The sequence below is a fragment of the Salvelinus namaycush genome, chromosome 41 (genome assembly GCF_016432855.1).
Source record: "Salvelinus namaycush isolate Seneca chromosome 41, SaNama_1.0, whole genome shotgun sequence".
Taxonomy (NCBI): Eukaryota; Metazoa; Chordata; class Actinopteri; order Salmoniformes; family Salmonidae; genus Salvelinus; species Salvelinus namaycush.
The window spans coordinates 13,707,588-13,724,057 of record NC_052347.1 but is presented as its reverse complement, the minus strand read 5'-3'; the positions used below and the strand labels follow the sequence as shown (position 1 = coordinate 13,724,057).

The following is a 16,470-nucleotide window of genomic DNA, read 5'->3' as shown; positions in this document are numbered from 1 at the left end:
ATAAAACAGTATGTATGCTGCTGCACGTGCCTTATTTTATTAATGGCTGGCAGCCTCTTTCTCTCTCTGTGTGCATGTTCCCAACTCTGTCTGTCTGTCTCTGTGTCTGTGTCTGGTCGGTCTCCTGCAGCCTGTTTGGGAACATCCAGGAGGAGGTGGTGAAGGATGCTGAGAGTGTGAGAGGCCAGCATCAGCAGCACGTCCAGCAGCACAGTTGTACCCTGGACGAGTGCTTTCAGCTCTACACTAAAGAGGAACAGGTACATTATCTCCTCCTACAGGCAGGCAACAACCACTGCTGAGTACACTATGTTGTCTCACTATAGAGGGTGTGAAACTCATTCCACGGAGGGCCTTGTGTCTGCTGGTTTTTGTTTTTTCCTTTCAATTAACCTCTAATTCCTCCCAAACCCGGATCCGGGAGCACCCCCATCAGTAAAAAAGCTGACTAACATAGCCTAGCATAGCGTCACAAGTAAATACTAGCATCTAAATATCATTAAATCACAAGTCCAAGACACCAGATGAAAGATACACATCTTGTGAATCCAGCCATCATTTCTGATTTTTAAAATGTTTTACAGGGAAGACACAATATGTAAATCTATTAGCTAACCACGTTAGCAAAAGACACCACTTTTTTTACTCCATCCGTTTTTTACTCCATCAGTAGCTATCACAAATTCGACCAAATAAAGATATAAATAGCCACTAACCAAGAAACAACTTCATCAGATGACAGTCTGATAACATATTTATTGTATAGCATATGTTTTGTTAGAAAAATGTGCATATTTCAGGTATAAATCATAGTTTACCATTGCAGCCACCATCACAACTCTCACCAAAGCGACTAGAATAACTACAGAGAGCAACGTGTATTACCTAATTACTCATCATAAAACATTTCTTAAAAATACACAGCGTACAGCAAATGAAAGACACAGATCTTGTGAATCCAGCCAATATTTCAGATTTTTTAAGTGTTTTACAGCGAAAACACAATATAGCATTATATTAGCTTACCACAATAGCAAACCACACAACAGTATTGATTCAAGCCAAAAATAGCGATAACGTATAACCCAGCAAAAGATATAAATTTTTTCACTGACCTGCTCAGAATTCTTCAGATGACAGTCCTATAACATCATATTACACAATGCATATAGAGTTTGTTCGAAAATGTGCATATTTAGCGGCACAAATCGTGGTTATACAATGAGAAAAGTAGCCAAGCTGCAAAGAAAATGTCAGGAGAAATCTTGGGAAAGGCACCTATTCTAATCGATAAGTAATCATAAACTTGACTAAAAAATACAGATTGGACAGCAAATGAAAGATAAATTAGTTCTTAATGCAATCGCTGTGTTAGATTTTTAAAATTAACGTTACTGCGCAATACAGCGTGCGCTAAAGCGAGACCACACCGAAATTCATGGCGGAATTATTATTTGACATTTGTCAACATAAATACGAATTAACAGCATAAAGACTGCTTACTATTTGCTGAGCTTCCATCAGAATCTTGGGCAAGGTGTCCTTTCTCCAGAACAATCGTCTTTTGGTTGAAAGATGTCCCCTTCTCCTGTCGAAATAGCCGCTAACGTTAGCTATGTGCCGGAACGGTGTCCAACTCCTGATAGCGCGTCACAAAGAAATCCCAGAAAATCGCAATAAACTGATATAAACTGCTATAAGTCGGTTTAAATTAACTACCTTATGATGTCTTTAACAACTATAACGAATAAAAACATGACCGGAGATATAGAACTGCTAAAACGAAAGCTTTGCAGGACGCCATTGTGATGTCCCTCTTGCGCCAGGCGCCCCGTTGAAAAGAACGGTACTTCCGTTCCACGGTCTTATATAGGGCCCCAGATGGTGCAATCCACTCCATTCAAATTCTCACCGCTTACTGACATCTAGAGGAAGGCGTATGCAGTGCATGTAGCCCCATAGCTTACATGGGGACTTATAAACTGATCCTAGAACAGGGACCTCGATTTCAGAAATCTCACTTCCTGAAAGGAAATGTGCTGCAGAATGAGTTCTGTTTCACTCAGAGAAATAATTCAAACGGTTTTAGAAACTAGAGAGTGTTTTCTATCCAATAGTAATAATAATATGCATATTGTACGAGCAAGAATTGAGTACGAGGCAGTTTAATTTGGGAACGAATTTTTACAAAGTCGAAATGGCGCCCCCCTATTGACAAGAAGTTTTAAGCTCTACACGACCAGGTGAGTTGAGTCCCTTCCTAATTAGTGACCTTAATTCATCAATCAAGTCCAAGGGAGCAGCGTAAACCCGCAGACACTCGGCCCTCTGTGGAATGAGTTTGACATGTGTCATAGAACCTTATATACCGAACCCACTGACTGAATGACTGACGAGGAGCAAGGAAATCCTTCCTACCTGTGATTTTCATTATATACTGTATTTTTGTTTATAGGGGAGACTGCCTCTAGTTTGAAACAGTCTTTTAAGGGAAATTCATCCAAATTGCTAATCCATTAATCGTATGCTACCTTAAAAATAAGATGCACATTTATTATTTGGGTTAACAATCCCTTTAAGGACATCATTATGGAATCCATCATGCTTCTTACAGACCCCCCAGTGTTATAAGATGCAACGTCAACAGTAACAAAGGATGTGAATGCTGTGGCATGATGCCAAGAACAAAATCTGCCTTGAGTCAAATCAATCAAGATGACTTGTAGTGGAATTAATCTTGCCAATTGGGCTTTTATTTTCCCGTCAGTGGAGTGTTGGTATTCTATTAGAGCTGTGAATGGGCTGTGTTTCTGCTGGGAACTGTATGCTCTCGCTTAACTGTACCTGCACCCAGGTCGGTGTCTATACGACTTATGAATCAGAATACTTCTTTCCCTTCGAATGCTTGATTGATCTTCCTGCTCCCAGTTATACTGTACCACAATATATTGTTTACAGTCATGCCCCATCTCTATTAGAGGTCGACCGATTATGATTTTTCAACGCCGATACCGATTATTGGAGGACCAAAAAAGCCGATACCGATTAATCGGCCGATTTAAAAAAAAAAAAATGACTTGTAATAATGACAATTACAACAATACTGAATGAACACTTATTTTAACTTAATATAATACATCAATAAAATCAATGTAGCCTCAAGTAAATAATGAAACATGTTCAATTTGGTTTAAATAATGCAAAAACAAAGTGTTGGAGAAGTAAAAGTGCAATATGTGCTATGTAAGAAAGCTAACGTTTAAGTTCCTTGCTCAGAACATGAGAACATATGAAAGCTGGTGATTCCTTTTAACATGAGTCTTCAATATTCCCAGGTAAGAAGTTTTAGGTTGTAGTTATTATAGGAATTATAGGACTATTTCCCTCTATACCATTTGTATTTCATTAACCTTTGACTATTGGATGTTCTTATAGGCACTTTAGTATTGCAAGTGTAACAGTATAGTTTCCGTCCCTCTCCTTGCTCCTCCCTGGGCTCGAACCAGCAACACAACGACAACAGCCACCATCGAAGCAGCGTTATCCATGCAGAGCAAGGGGAACAACTACTAGAAGGCTCAGAGCGAGTGACGTTTGAAACGCTATTAGCGCGCGCTAACTAGCTAGCCATTTCACTTCGGTTACACCAGCCTCATCTCGGGAGTTGATAGGCTTGAAGTCATAAACAGCGCAATTTGAGCAAAACGCACAAAAGTGCTGTATGAATGTTTATGCGCCTGCTTCTGCCTACCACCGCTCAGTCAGATACTTAGATACTTGTATGCTCAGTCAGATTATATGCAACGCAGGACACGCTAGATAATATCTAGTAATATCATCAACCATGTGTAGTTAACTAGTGGTTATGATTGATTGTTTTTTATAAGATAAGTTTAATGCTAGCTAGCAACTTACCTTGGCTTACTGCATTCGCGTAACAGGCAGTCTCCTTGTGGAGTGCAACGAGAGAGAGGCAGGTCGTTATTGCGTTGGACTAGTTAACTGTAAGGTTGCAAGAGTGTAAAAGAGTGTAAAAGAGGGGGGGGGGGGACAATGCAAATAGTCTGGGTAGCCATTTGATTAGATGTTCAGGAGTATTTTTTTAATTTATTTTTTCTATCCCATTTTCTCCCCAATTTTCGTGGTATCCAATCGCTAGTAATTACTATCTTGTCTCATCGCTACAACTCCCGTACGGGCTCGGGAGAGACGAAAGCCATGCGTCCTCCGAAGCACAACCCAACCAAGCCGCACTGCTTCTTAACACAGCGCGCCTCCAACCCGGAAGCCAGCCGCACCAATGTGTCGGAGGAAACACCGTGTACCTGGCCCCCTTGGTTAGCGCGCACTGCGCCCGGCCCGCCACAGGAGTCGCTGGAGCGCGATGAGACAAGGATATCCCTACCGGCCAAACCCTCCCTAACCCGGACGACGCTATGCCAATTGTGCGTCGCCCCACGGACCTCCCGGTCGCGGCCGGCTGCGACAGAGCCTGGGCGCGAACCCAGAGACTCTGGTGGCGCAGCTAGCACTGCGATGCAGTGCCCTAGACCACTGCGCCACCCGGGAGGCATGTTCAGGAGTCTTATGGCTTGGGGCTAGAAGCTGTTTAGAAGCCTTTTGGACCTAGACTTGGAGCTCCTGTACCGCTTGCCGTGCGGTAGCAGAGAGAACAGTCTATGACTAGGGTGTCTTTTTAGGGCCTTCCTCTGACACCGCCTGGTATAGAGGTCCTGGATGGCAGGAAGCTTGGCCCCAGTGATGTACTGGGCCGTACGCATTACCCTCTGTAGTGCCTTGCGGTCGGAGGCCGAGCAGTTGATATACCATGCAGTGATGCAACCCGTCAGGATGCTCTCGATGGTGCACCTGTAGAACCTTTTGAGGATCTGAGGACCCATGCCAAATCTTTTCAGTCTCCTGAGGGGGAATAGGTTTTGTCGTGCCCTCTTCACGACTGTCTTGGTGTGCTTGGACCATGTTAGTTAGGTAATAGAGGTGTACGGGAATTTCAAAGCCTGTAATTTGGTTTATGTAATAAGCTTATAAAGTTGACATGTGCGATAGATGTCCAGAACATGTCCTCCTCAAGAGCCTTCTTTTAGTTTCTTCCTGCGCATTGTTTGAGTCCTATGTCTGCTTCTGATAGGAGTGAATCCTTTCCCATTGCCATTCATGAGGCAAATGACTAAGCTTTCTTTAGCTCCATTTGTGACCAGGTTAGTATCCTCGACTGAACATGAAGGTTTTTGGATACAGCTGCCTCCATCTCCTTCCTCCACTCTTCTTCATGCACACTAATCAGAGGGATTAGAGTGCCAGAGGCGGTCGCCGCAGAAACAGGTTGTGAAAGTCTGAAAAATTAGGCTTCACCTACTCTTCTGATGAAACAGACACGGTCTCATGCACAGAGCTATCACTGAAGACCACCGCGACCTGTATCAGACCATGTTTCATGTCTAAAACATGCTTCAAACTGCTGGGAAAACCATTTTTGCTTATTGAAAATGTATTTCACAGTGATTTAGATGGTACAATGATTCCCTACACTATTCAGTGCTTGCTTTCTCACATAAACTGAAATTGAGCTAACAATGTAGAATTTTTGCAACCAGGAATGAGCGATTTTCACTAAATAACACAGCCACAAAGTCAGAACAGCTGCCGCTCCGGCGGGAGAAATCAATAGGAAAAGCACACAGCCAATCACAACACTGAGAGTAAAACTGTAAGTAATACTGTGAAACATTATCATTCCACAATTAGCGGCAGATATATTATGGACATTTTCTGAAATTACAATACAAAAATTTAAAACAATCCAATGTAGCACCTTTAGAGAGTATTATGAAATGATTTCAGTGGGTTGATTGAAGGACAAGATTTCATTTTTTTTTTACATGGATGAAATCTCTCTCTCCCCCCCCCCTCTCTCTCTCTCTCTGCCAGCTGGCTCCAGACGATGCATGGAAATGTCCCCACTGTAAGCAGCTGCAGCAGGGCATGGTGAAGATGAGCCTGTGGACGCTGCCTGACATCCTCATCCTCCACCTCAAGCGCTTCCGGCAGGTGGGCGAGCGCCGCAACAAGCTGGCCACGCTGGTGCGCTTCCCCCTGGACGGCCTAGACATGGCGCCCCATGTGGTGAAGAGGAGTCAGAGCACCCGGCTGCCCCCCCACGGTCCTCTGCCCCCCCACGGTCCTCTGCTCCCCGGCCCCCTGCACCCGGCCTGGAAACAGCCCTGCCCACCCGACGTGGCCCCTCCAGACTTCCTATATGACCTCTATGCCGTGTGTAACCACCACGGAGGCATGCATGGTGGACATTACACAGGTTTGTATGGAGGGACTGTCTGGCTGTCATATTCACATCCTGTAAATGTTCTATGAAATATCAATCTCATTGAAAGTGGTCTTAATCAGCAAGGTGTCTTGAAGTGAGATCCAGTCCAAAAATGTGTTTGATGATGATGATAATAAAGATATGGTGGTGGTTTGTTCAGTATGTATGTAAGTACACACTGTTGTGCATGTCTGAACAGGTGTCTGTGTCTCTGTGCAGCGTTCTGCAGGAACTCATTGGACGCCCAGTGGTATGGGTATGATGACAGCAGTGCAGAGCCAGTCACAGAGGGGGAGGTGTGCACACGGGGAGCCTACATCCTCTTCTACCAGAGACGCAACACCATCCCTCCATGGTCAGCCAGCTCCTCTCTCAGAGGTGAGCCGTGTTGTCAAGTCCTTTAATTAAGCCACAGTCTGCAATATGTTCTGCAGTTCTATTGTGTCATTTCAATAGATGATATATACCAATTCTGGAAGAATACTGCCCTTTAGAGGTCTTCAGTTGAAAGTAAGTCCATGTAATGGAAATAAGGCTTCTGAAATCCATTATTGGTGAAATGATGGCTTTCATCACTCAATAATGAATGGCACTTCAATGACAGTATCCAGACATTTTTCGAAATTTAAAGCATTAATGTTGAAATCGAAAGAGGATATGATTGGCAGTGTGTAATAACCTTGTCCATCATAGGATTGAGGTACAGTAAAGGCATCTGCATACTAGGTTTGGTTTGCTCCTAGCAGAACTCGGATAGGCAAAGTGAACATCTGTGCATTGTATACTCCCTTAAAAGACTTTTGCTTAAAAAATGACAAAAAAGCAGCAATAGTACTGTTTGTCCCTCTTGAGACGCCGTATAGTCAGAATTAATGTAAGATAACTCAACAATAAATCTGTCATTCATTTTGACGTTTTTGCCGAGGAGATCTTAGTCGTGCATTTTTACATCTAACTAAGATGTTTGGTGCACTATTTCACATAGAAAGGTTTATTGAAGAATCCCTACTGACCATTCACCGACGAAGGGGCATAGACTTCGGCTACCAAACTAACAACAACTAACAAAATGTTGTCATAATATATGAACAAACTCTTCCGAAATGTCCCCCTCTAGGAAAAAGAGACAGGTTTGTATGTATTAGCTGTGTTGAGAGTCCAGTAGAAGGCACTTTGCTCTGTATAACAGTGTTCTTCTACTTCTACAGGCTCCACCAGCTCCTCCACGTCAGACCACTGGCTGATCCGTCTGACGCGGGACAGCCTGTTCTCTGGGGGGTCCACCTCTGACCCTCCTGGCCCCACACCAACCCCCGAATCCCCAGAGCTCCCTGTGTTCGAGGACGAGCCTCTCAAAACAGAGACAGGTGAGTAGCCCATTGGGACACCATTTCTCTAAATAAATAAAACCACTATGGCTCGCTGTGTCTGATTGGTCTGAAGTTCTGGTTGTTACTCAAAGAGGATTATCTCTTTGAGATAATTACATCATTAAAAAGCAGATGATTATGTAGAAAAATCGATCAATGAACCATTATAAAAGAGGAGGAATATGAGGAAAAATCCTAACTTTGTTTGTTTTTCTTCTGGGTCCAGATGGGTTTGAGAATAAGCTATTTGTCCGAGGCACTCAGGGCAGGAGCGTGAGCATGAGGTCACCCACTAAGACCAAGGACACCCTGAGCAAAGTGCTGCCCCTGCGCTGGTCCTTTGGTTCCAAGGACCGCCCCAAACCCTCCGCCCCCAGGCGAGGGGAGCTGGTGGAGTACCTGGAATCAGGGCGCAGGCCGCGGTGCACCAAGGACCCCATCATCACCCTAATGGCCACCCCACCCCAGGGCGGGCACAGGGACCTGGGCAGCTCCCCCAGTGGGAGCAGCCTGAGTTGCATGGACAGGTCCAACTCTGAGGCCTGCGACTCCCCAAGAGTACCAGAGGGCCAGAGCAGGCCTGCCGTAGAGAGGAACTCCAGCCTGGGGCTCAATATTATCACTAAAGCCAGGGATGACAGCTCACTGGGCCGGAGGTCCTCCAAGAGGTTCAGGCAGGACCAGGGCAGAACCGTGGACCCTCACAGAGGCTCCACTGAGGGGGTCCACATCAGTCACAGTGCCCCCCCAAGTAGGGACTCCACACTGAAGAGGCCCAAGGCCCAAGCAGGGCTGACCTCCAGGGTAGGGGTGCTGCAGGCTGGTCTACACCCTGAGGAGAGGAAGGGGATGAGGGGTCAGGAGGTAAGGAGCCACGACAGCCTCTTGTCCTTTTTCAAATCTGGCTTCCTGAAGAAAGACGCTCAGAGTACACCTAGCAAGGGGGAGGAAGTCCGGGCCAATGGCCACGGACGAGCCAGCAAGGTGGCAAATGGTAGTTCGTCTAAACTCTCCCTCTCCAATGGGACCCTGAATGGCGCAGCGCTGGAGGAAAAGAGGGCCAACGGCGCCCCTAGAAGTGACTGCCGTCACAGCAAAGGGCAGCTTGTCAATGGGAGGGCAGGGAGTCACAGCTCTGCTGCTGACATCAAGCGTGCCCACAGCTCCAGTAACATCCAGACCAAACTGGACTTGACCCTGCGCAGGTGTGCCTCTCTGCAGAAGAACGGGCAGGTAGCTCCCCCGGCCCCCCGCAGCAGCCTGGCCACAGACAAGCCCAGCTATGCCACCCTGCAGCGGGCACGCTACAGCACCACTTCCCTGGGCAGGCAGCAGAGACCCGTCCCCGAGTCCTGCTTCTGACTCCCTCCTCACCGCTAAGCTAACTGGCTGCTGCCACAGCAGTAGAGTTATCTGGAGTGTGTGTCTCTTTATTTAGAGTTTGTGCCAATGCTACTGCCAGGGTTAGCATGTTAGTGTGAGCTGAGCAGTCTGGCCACCACTGCTAGAGCAGAGGAATAGTCACTCTGTTACTATAAGACAGGTTCTTAGGGGAGGCTTTGCCAACAGCTGAAATCAGTAATGCAGTGCGTAACAGTTAACTGTCTGTCATAGTCTTCTGTTAATGTAAGTGCCTCTGTGACAGCTCAGAATGATTGTTTGTTGAACACTGGAACCACGCTATTGATTGACACACATCACATCCAGACGGTCACCAGGTCTCTGTAGTATAGCCAGCAGAGCTGTTGTTTCTGAAGGGCATCATGTACCCTCTGTTAAAACTGATGTTTATTGACGTATTGTCTTTGTGTGTAAATGAATCTATGCAGACTGTGTACAATGGAGAGGTACAACTGCTGTATTGTGATCATATTTATTCCACAGACATGTCAAGCATCTTTCTTGGTTGTATGCTGTCCTTGATTTTCTATTGATGTAGCCGTGGAGGAATATCCTGCACGAAAGGATTCAATTAAATGATTGTCTGTCTGTGCTTCCACTGGAAAATGTTTGCTGGGACCTCACACACTTATGTTATTGCTAATATTCATCATGTATCATCCACTGTCAGTGGCAACTGAACGAAACAAGTACTGTAATAACCTGGTTGTTACACACCTGTTACTGACTACCGTACTGTAACGACGGTGTGTGATTGGAGGAGAAGTAAGGGTAGAGGAATGAAATGCCGATTTATGTTCGTAACTAACATGATTGAAATACTGGGTTGAAAAGAGGGTAGTTGGCACACCATGTACTCCAGCACAGTGATGGTCTTGTATACTCCACAATAGATTTAATGGATCTTGAACCAAAGTTTGTGTCAATCAGAACATTCATCAGGACCCTGATAAAGGTCTAGATAATCTAGTAAATAATCTCGTAAAATAATCAGAAAGAGTCACTTGAGAGTTTTGTACATTGACTTGTGTGAACTTAGATGGGTGCTATTATGTGATGGTGAACTGTTGTGGAACCTCCTCACACCGGTGGTTTAGGTAAGCCCCTTATAGAGCAGCAGGGACAGACTGACAGCCCATTTCAAGGCTTTTAATGTCACTCCCTGTATCTCCCCACTGCTGAGCTACAGAGAAAGTTACTGCCTGTGTTTCACAATAACTCACCAGGGGGCATTAAACCTGCTCCCCTGTTGCCATGGCAAACTCCCTTCAAGATACCAACTGTGAAGGTGCTGCTGTCTGATGTACTCTGCAGAGGGGCAGGGATGTCTTGATTTTCATTCATTTTCAACCCAAAACATCTCTTGCCTGAGGTTCCAATATACATGACGATCTATTACATTAAATTAAGATCATTTAGTAATTTTTCCTATAGAGTGCTGTAATGCATTTTAATTGTCAGCCATAGGGTACATGCCAATTCAGATATATGCACATTCTGTGTATGTTCTAGTCAGTGCAGATTTCCCAGCAACAATGGATGGAGCACATGTGTTTGAGCTTTCATCAACTGTATATAGACATATGTAGTAGTAATACACATAATACCAACACAATGGCATACAGTGCTTCTGTAAAGGGAAAAACACTATTAGAGTAAATGCATTTATCTATTAGATTTCTGAGTTACTTAATTACTTAGGCCCATCACCCCATGAGAAGCATAGGCCATCAACTGGCCATCAACTGAGTTGACTTCATGTATCTGAAATGATCTAGAATTTAAACCCAATGAAATTATACAATCATTTACTATTCTCCTAAACTATAATGTTAATGTGTAGGACATATACTGTATGATTGTGTTAGCAGACATACAGTAGTAGCTATGCAATATACTGGACCATATGGGATGCCCCATATGCATCATCATAACTTCTTCTAATGGGGATTGGTTGATGACACTACACCATCAACCATCATGACAAATTGGTTGATGACACTACACCATCAATCATCATGACAAATTGGTTGATGACACTATACCATCAACCATCATGACAAATTGGTTGATGACACTACACCATCAATCATCATGACAAATTGGTTGATGACACTACACCATCAACCATCATGACAAATTGGTTGATGACACTACACCATCAATCATCATGACAAATTGGTTGATGGCACTACACCATCAATCATCATGACAAATTGGTTGATGGCACTACACCATCAACCATCATGACAAATTGGTTGATGACACTACACCATCAATCATCATGACAAATTGGTTGATGGCACTACACCATCAATCATCATGACAAATTGGTTGATGACACTACACCATCAATCATCATGACAAATTGGTTGATGACACTATACCATCAACCATCATGACAAATTGGTTGATGACACTACACCATCAATCATCATGACAAATTGGTTGATGACACTACACCATCAACCATCATGACAAATTGGTTGATGACACTACACCATCAATCATCATGACAAATTGGTTGATGGCACTACACCATCAATCATCATGACAAATTGGTTGATGACACTACACCATCAATCATCATGACAAATTGGTTGATGACACTACACCATCAACCATCATGACAAATTGGTTGATGACACTACACCATCAACCATCATGACAAATTGGTTGATGACACTACACCATCAATCATCATGACAAATTGGTTGATGACACTATACCATCAATCATCATGACAAATTGGTTGATGACACTATACCATCAACCATCATGACAAATTGGTTGATGACACTATACCATCAATCATCATGACAAATTGGTTGATGACACTATACCATCAACCATCATGACAAATTGGTTGATGACACTACACCATCAACCATCATGACAAATTGGTTGATGACACTACACCATCAACCATCATGACAAATTGGTTGATGACACTACACCATCAACCATCATGACAAATTGGTTGATGACACTACACCATCAACCATCATGACAAATTGGTTGATGACACTACACCATCAACCATCATGACAAATTGGTTGATGACACTACACCATCAACCATCATGACAAATTGGTTGATGACACTATACCATCAATCATCATGACAAATTGGTTGATGACACTATACCATCAACCATCATGACAAATTGGTTGATGACACTACACCATCAACCATCATGACAAATTGGTTGATGACACTACACCATCAACCATCATGACAAATTGGTTGATGACACTATACCATCAACCATCATGACAAATTGGTTGATGACACTACACCATCAACCATCATGACAAATTGGTTGATGACACTACACCATCAACCATCATGACAAATTGGTTGATGACACTACACCATCAACCATCATGACAAATTGGTTGATGACACTATACCATCAACCATCATGACAAATTGGTTGATGACACTACACCATCAACCATCATGACAAATTGGTTGATGACACTACACCATCAACCATCATGACAAATTGGTTGATGACACTACACCATCAACCATCATGACAAATTGGTTGATGACACTACACCATCAACCATCATGACAAATTGGTTGATGACACTACACCATCAACCATCATGACAAATTGGTTGATGACACTACACCATCAACCATCATGACAAATTGGTTGATGACACTACACCATCAATCATCATGACAAATTGGTTGATGACACTACACCATCAATCATCATGACAAATTGGTTGATGACACTACACCATCAATCATCATGACAAATTGGTTGATGGCACTACACCATCAACCATCATGACAAATTGGTTGATGACACTACACCATCAATCATCATGACAAATTGGTTGATGACACTACACCATCAATCATCATGACAAATTGGTTGATGACACTACACCATCAATCATCATGACAAATTGGTTGATGGCACTACACCATCAACCATCATGACAAATTGGTTGATGACACTACACCATCAATCATCATGACAAATTGGTTGATGACACTACACCATCAACCATCATGACAAATTGGTTGATGACACTATACCATCAACCATCATGACAAATTGGTTGATGACACTACACCATCAACCATCATGACAAATTGGTTGATGACACTACACCATCAACCATCATGACAAATTGGTTGATGACACTACACCATCAACCATCATGACAAATTGGTTGATGACACTACACCATCAACCATCATGACAAATTGGTTGATGACACTACACCATCAACCATCATGACAAATTGGTTGATGACACTACACCATCAACCATCATGACAAATTGGTTGATGACACTACACCATCAACATTGGCTGATGACACTACACCATCAACATTGGCTGATGACACTACACCATCAACATTGGCTGATGACACTACACCATCAACATTGGCTGATGACACTAGCTCAAATGTTATGCCTTTTTTTTATTCACTTGTTCTCATTGTTTCTGCAACCTTATTTAACTTTTCTGTATAACTTTGTTTACCAAAACGAGCACTTGTTTTGGAAATGACCCTAAATGAAGGATGCTTTCATTGGGAGGGCATGGGTTGAGTATATTTTATATGCAACTTTTGTAAAAGTCTACATTTTATACCTGATTTGTAATTATGTAAATGAAGGCTCCAGATGATCAAATCAGATAATGTATGCTTCTGATCAGAGAGCAACGTCAGGATAAAGCACAAGTGGACTTGAATTGTGAACTTAACATATATATTGTATCTGCCTCTAATATCTGCTTATTACCATACTGGAATTTATTTGAATTGCAAATTAAACACAGCTTTTCTCACAACTACTCTCTTTATTATATCATAATACAAACGAGGAGATATTCAATTGCATATGTCATTGTATCTGTCTAACTTGGACTTTGAACTGCCTCAGGTTCTGCTCATTTCCATACCACATCATACCAGCTTAACTTACAAAACCAAGGTGTAGAGAACAACTGATTAACAAAAGTTGATCTATTGTGGAGAAAAAATTGTATTCCATATTTTTCTTAAATTCATCATCCAGTGTGTCGTACACGTTTTGTTGATATTGAGAGAGCACATTCCAAATAGTTCTCTTGCCATGTGAGCTGTGCTCTTAGGGAAATGTATGCCTTTCCTACACACACCTTTCCTACTCACTTCTCAGTAGTTGGTATTCAGACTTAAGTTATGCAGGTTTGTAACAGGCTTTACAGGTGTGGCTTACAGAATTCCATGTGGAGTTTTAATTCAATAGGGTTTTCAGTACATTTATCTAAAGCCATCCCTTTAAATTGGGTGTACCTTTAATTTGAGTTCTCTACAGACTCACTAGAATATATGGAGAGAACGGTTCAGAATATTAGGGATCAATGAAAGAAGGTCATTTAAATTAGAGGTTATAATTATGATTTTTCAACACCGATACCAATTATTGGAGGACCAAAAAAAGCCGATACCGATTAATCGGCCGATTAATATATATATATATATATATTTGTAATAATGACAATTACAACACTACTGAATGAACAATGAACACTTTTATTTCACTTAATATAATACATAAATAAAATCTATTTAGTCTCAAATAAATAATGAAACATGCTCAATTTGGTTTAAATAATGCAAAAACACAGTGTTGGAGAAGAAAGTAAAAGTGCATTATTTGCCATGTAAAAAAGCTAACGTAAGGTCTATTTTTCTCCACTTCCTGTCTGACTGACGTGCCCAAAGTAAACTGCCTGTTACTCAGGCCCAGAAGCCAGGATATGCATATAATTGGTACCATTGGATAAAAAAACACTTTGAAGTTTATAGAAATGTTAAAATAATGTATGAGACTATAACACAATTGATATGGTAGGAGAAAATCCAAAGAAAAACCAACCGGATATTTCTTTGGGGGAGAGCCCATGCTCTTTCAATGGAAAGCTATGGTTCCTATGCAATTCCAGCTCCCAGATTGCAATTCCTATGGCTTCCACTAGATGTCAACAGTCTTTGTTCAAGGTTTCAGGCTCGTTTCTTCCCAAACGAGGACTAATTTTGAGTTTTGGTACAGGGAGTTCTTTCCGTATGAAATATTATAGTTTAATTACATTTTAGGGTACCTGTGGATTTTGACTTGTTTTAACAAAGTTTAGCGGTAGCTTTTTGGATTCCTTTCTCTGCATGTTGAGCGAGTGGATTACGCAAATCGATGGCGCCAACTAAACAGACTTTTTGGGATATAAAGAAGGATTTTATCTAACAAAATGACCATGCATGTTGTAGCTGGGACCCTTGGGATTGCAAATCAGAGGAAGAGTTTCAAAAGTAAGTGAATATTTATTTGCTATTTGTGATTTTACGAAGCCTGTGCTGGTTGAAAAATATTTTGATGTGGGGCGCCGTCCTCAAACAATCGCGTGGCATGCTTTCGCTGTAAAGCCTATTGTAAATCGGACAATGCAGTTAGATTAACAATAATTTAAGCGTTTAACCTATATAAGTATGTACCTAAATGTTTAATATCCATAATTTTTATAATTATTTACTTGAATTGCGCCCCCTCCAATTTCTCCGGAAGTTTTCGACAGGTGTCCCGACAGGTGTACGACGCCTAGCCCTTAGAAGTTTTAAGTTCCTTGCTCAGAACATATGAAAACTGGTGGTTCAATATTCCCAGTTCTTCAATATTCCCAGTTTTAGGTTGTAGTTATTATAGGAATTTTGACGTGTTGACTATTTCTCTCTATACCATTTGTATTTCATATACCTTTGACTATTGGATGTTCTAATAGGCACTTTAGTATTGCCAGCCTAAACTCAGGAGTGGATAGGCTTGAAGTCAAGCATTGCTAAGAGCTGCTGGCAAACGCAGTAAAGTTTGAATGAATGCTTACGAGCATGCTGCTGCCTACCACCGCTCAGTCAGACTGCTCTATCAAATATCAAATCATAGACTTAATTATAATATAATAAACATAGAAATACGAGCCTTTGGTCATTAATATGGTCAAATCCGGAAACTATCATTTTGAAAACAAAATGTTTATTCTTTAAGTGAAATACGGAACCGTTCCGTATTTTATCGAACAGGTGGCAACCCTAAGTCTAAATATTGCTGTTACATTGTACAACCTTCAATGTTATGTCATAATTATGTAAAATTCTGGCAAATTAATTTGCAACGAGCCAGGCTGCCCAAACTGTTGCATATACCCTGACACTGCGTGCAATGAACACAAGAGAAGTGACACAATTTCCCAAGTTAATTTCTTTTAACTAAATATGCATTTTTTTTTTTTTATCCTTCCGTGTATTGATTTTAAGAAAGGAATTCATGTTTATGGTTAGGCACAT

At 42.2% G+C, this 16,470-nt stretch overlaps 1 protein-coding gene across 1 annotated transcript in view; it reads left to right on the top strand.

Moving 5' to 3' along the window:
• The window catches only part of LOC120034596 (ubiquitin carboxyl-terminal hydrolase 43-like), a 101,219-nt gene extending 87,773 nt beyond the window's left edge, over nucleotides 1-13,446 (top strand). The window contains exons 11-15 of the mRNA XM_038981201.1: nucleotides 131-260; nucleotides 5,950-6,334; nucleotides 6,563-6,721; nucleotides 7,552-7,710; nucleotides 7,940-13,446. Coding sequence (XP_038837129.1) covers nucleotides 131-260; nucleotides 5,950-6,334; nucleotides 6,563-6,721; nucleotides 7,552-7,710; nucleotides 7,940-9,075 — 1,969 coding nt within the window. The 3' untranslated portion in view covers nucleotides 9,076-13,446. The remainder of the gene's footprint in view (nucleotides 1-130; nucleotides 261-5,949; nucleotides 6,335-6,562; nucleotides 6,722-7,551; nucleotides 7,711-7,939) is intronic.
• Nucleotides 13,447-16,470: the final 3,024 nt, after the last annotated feature.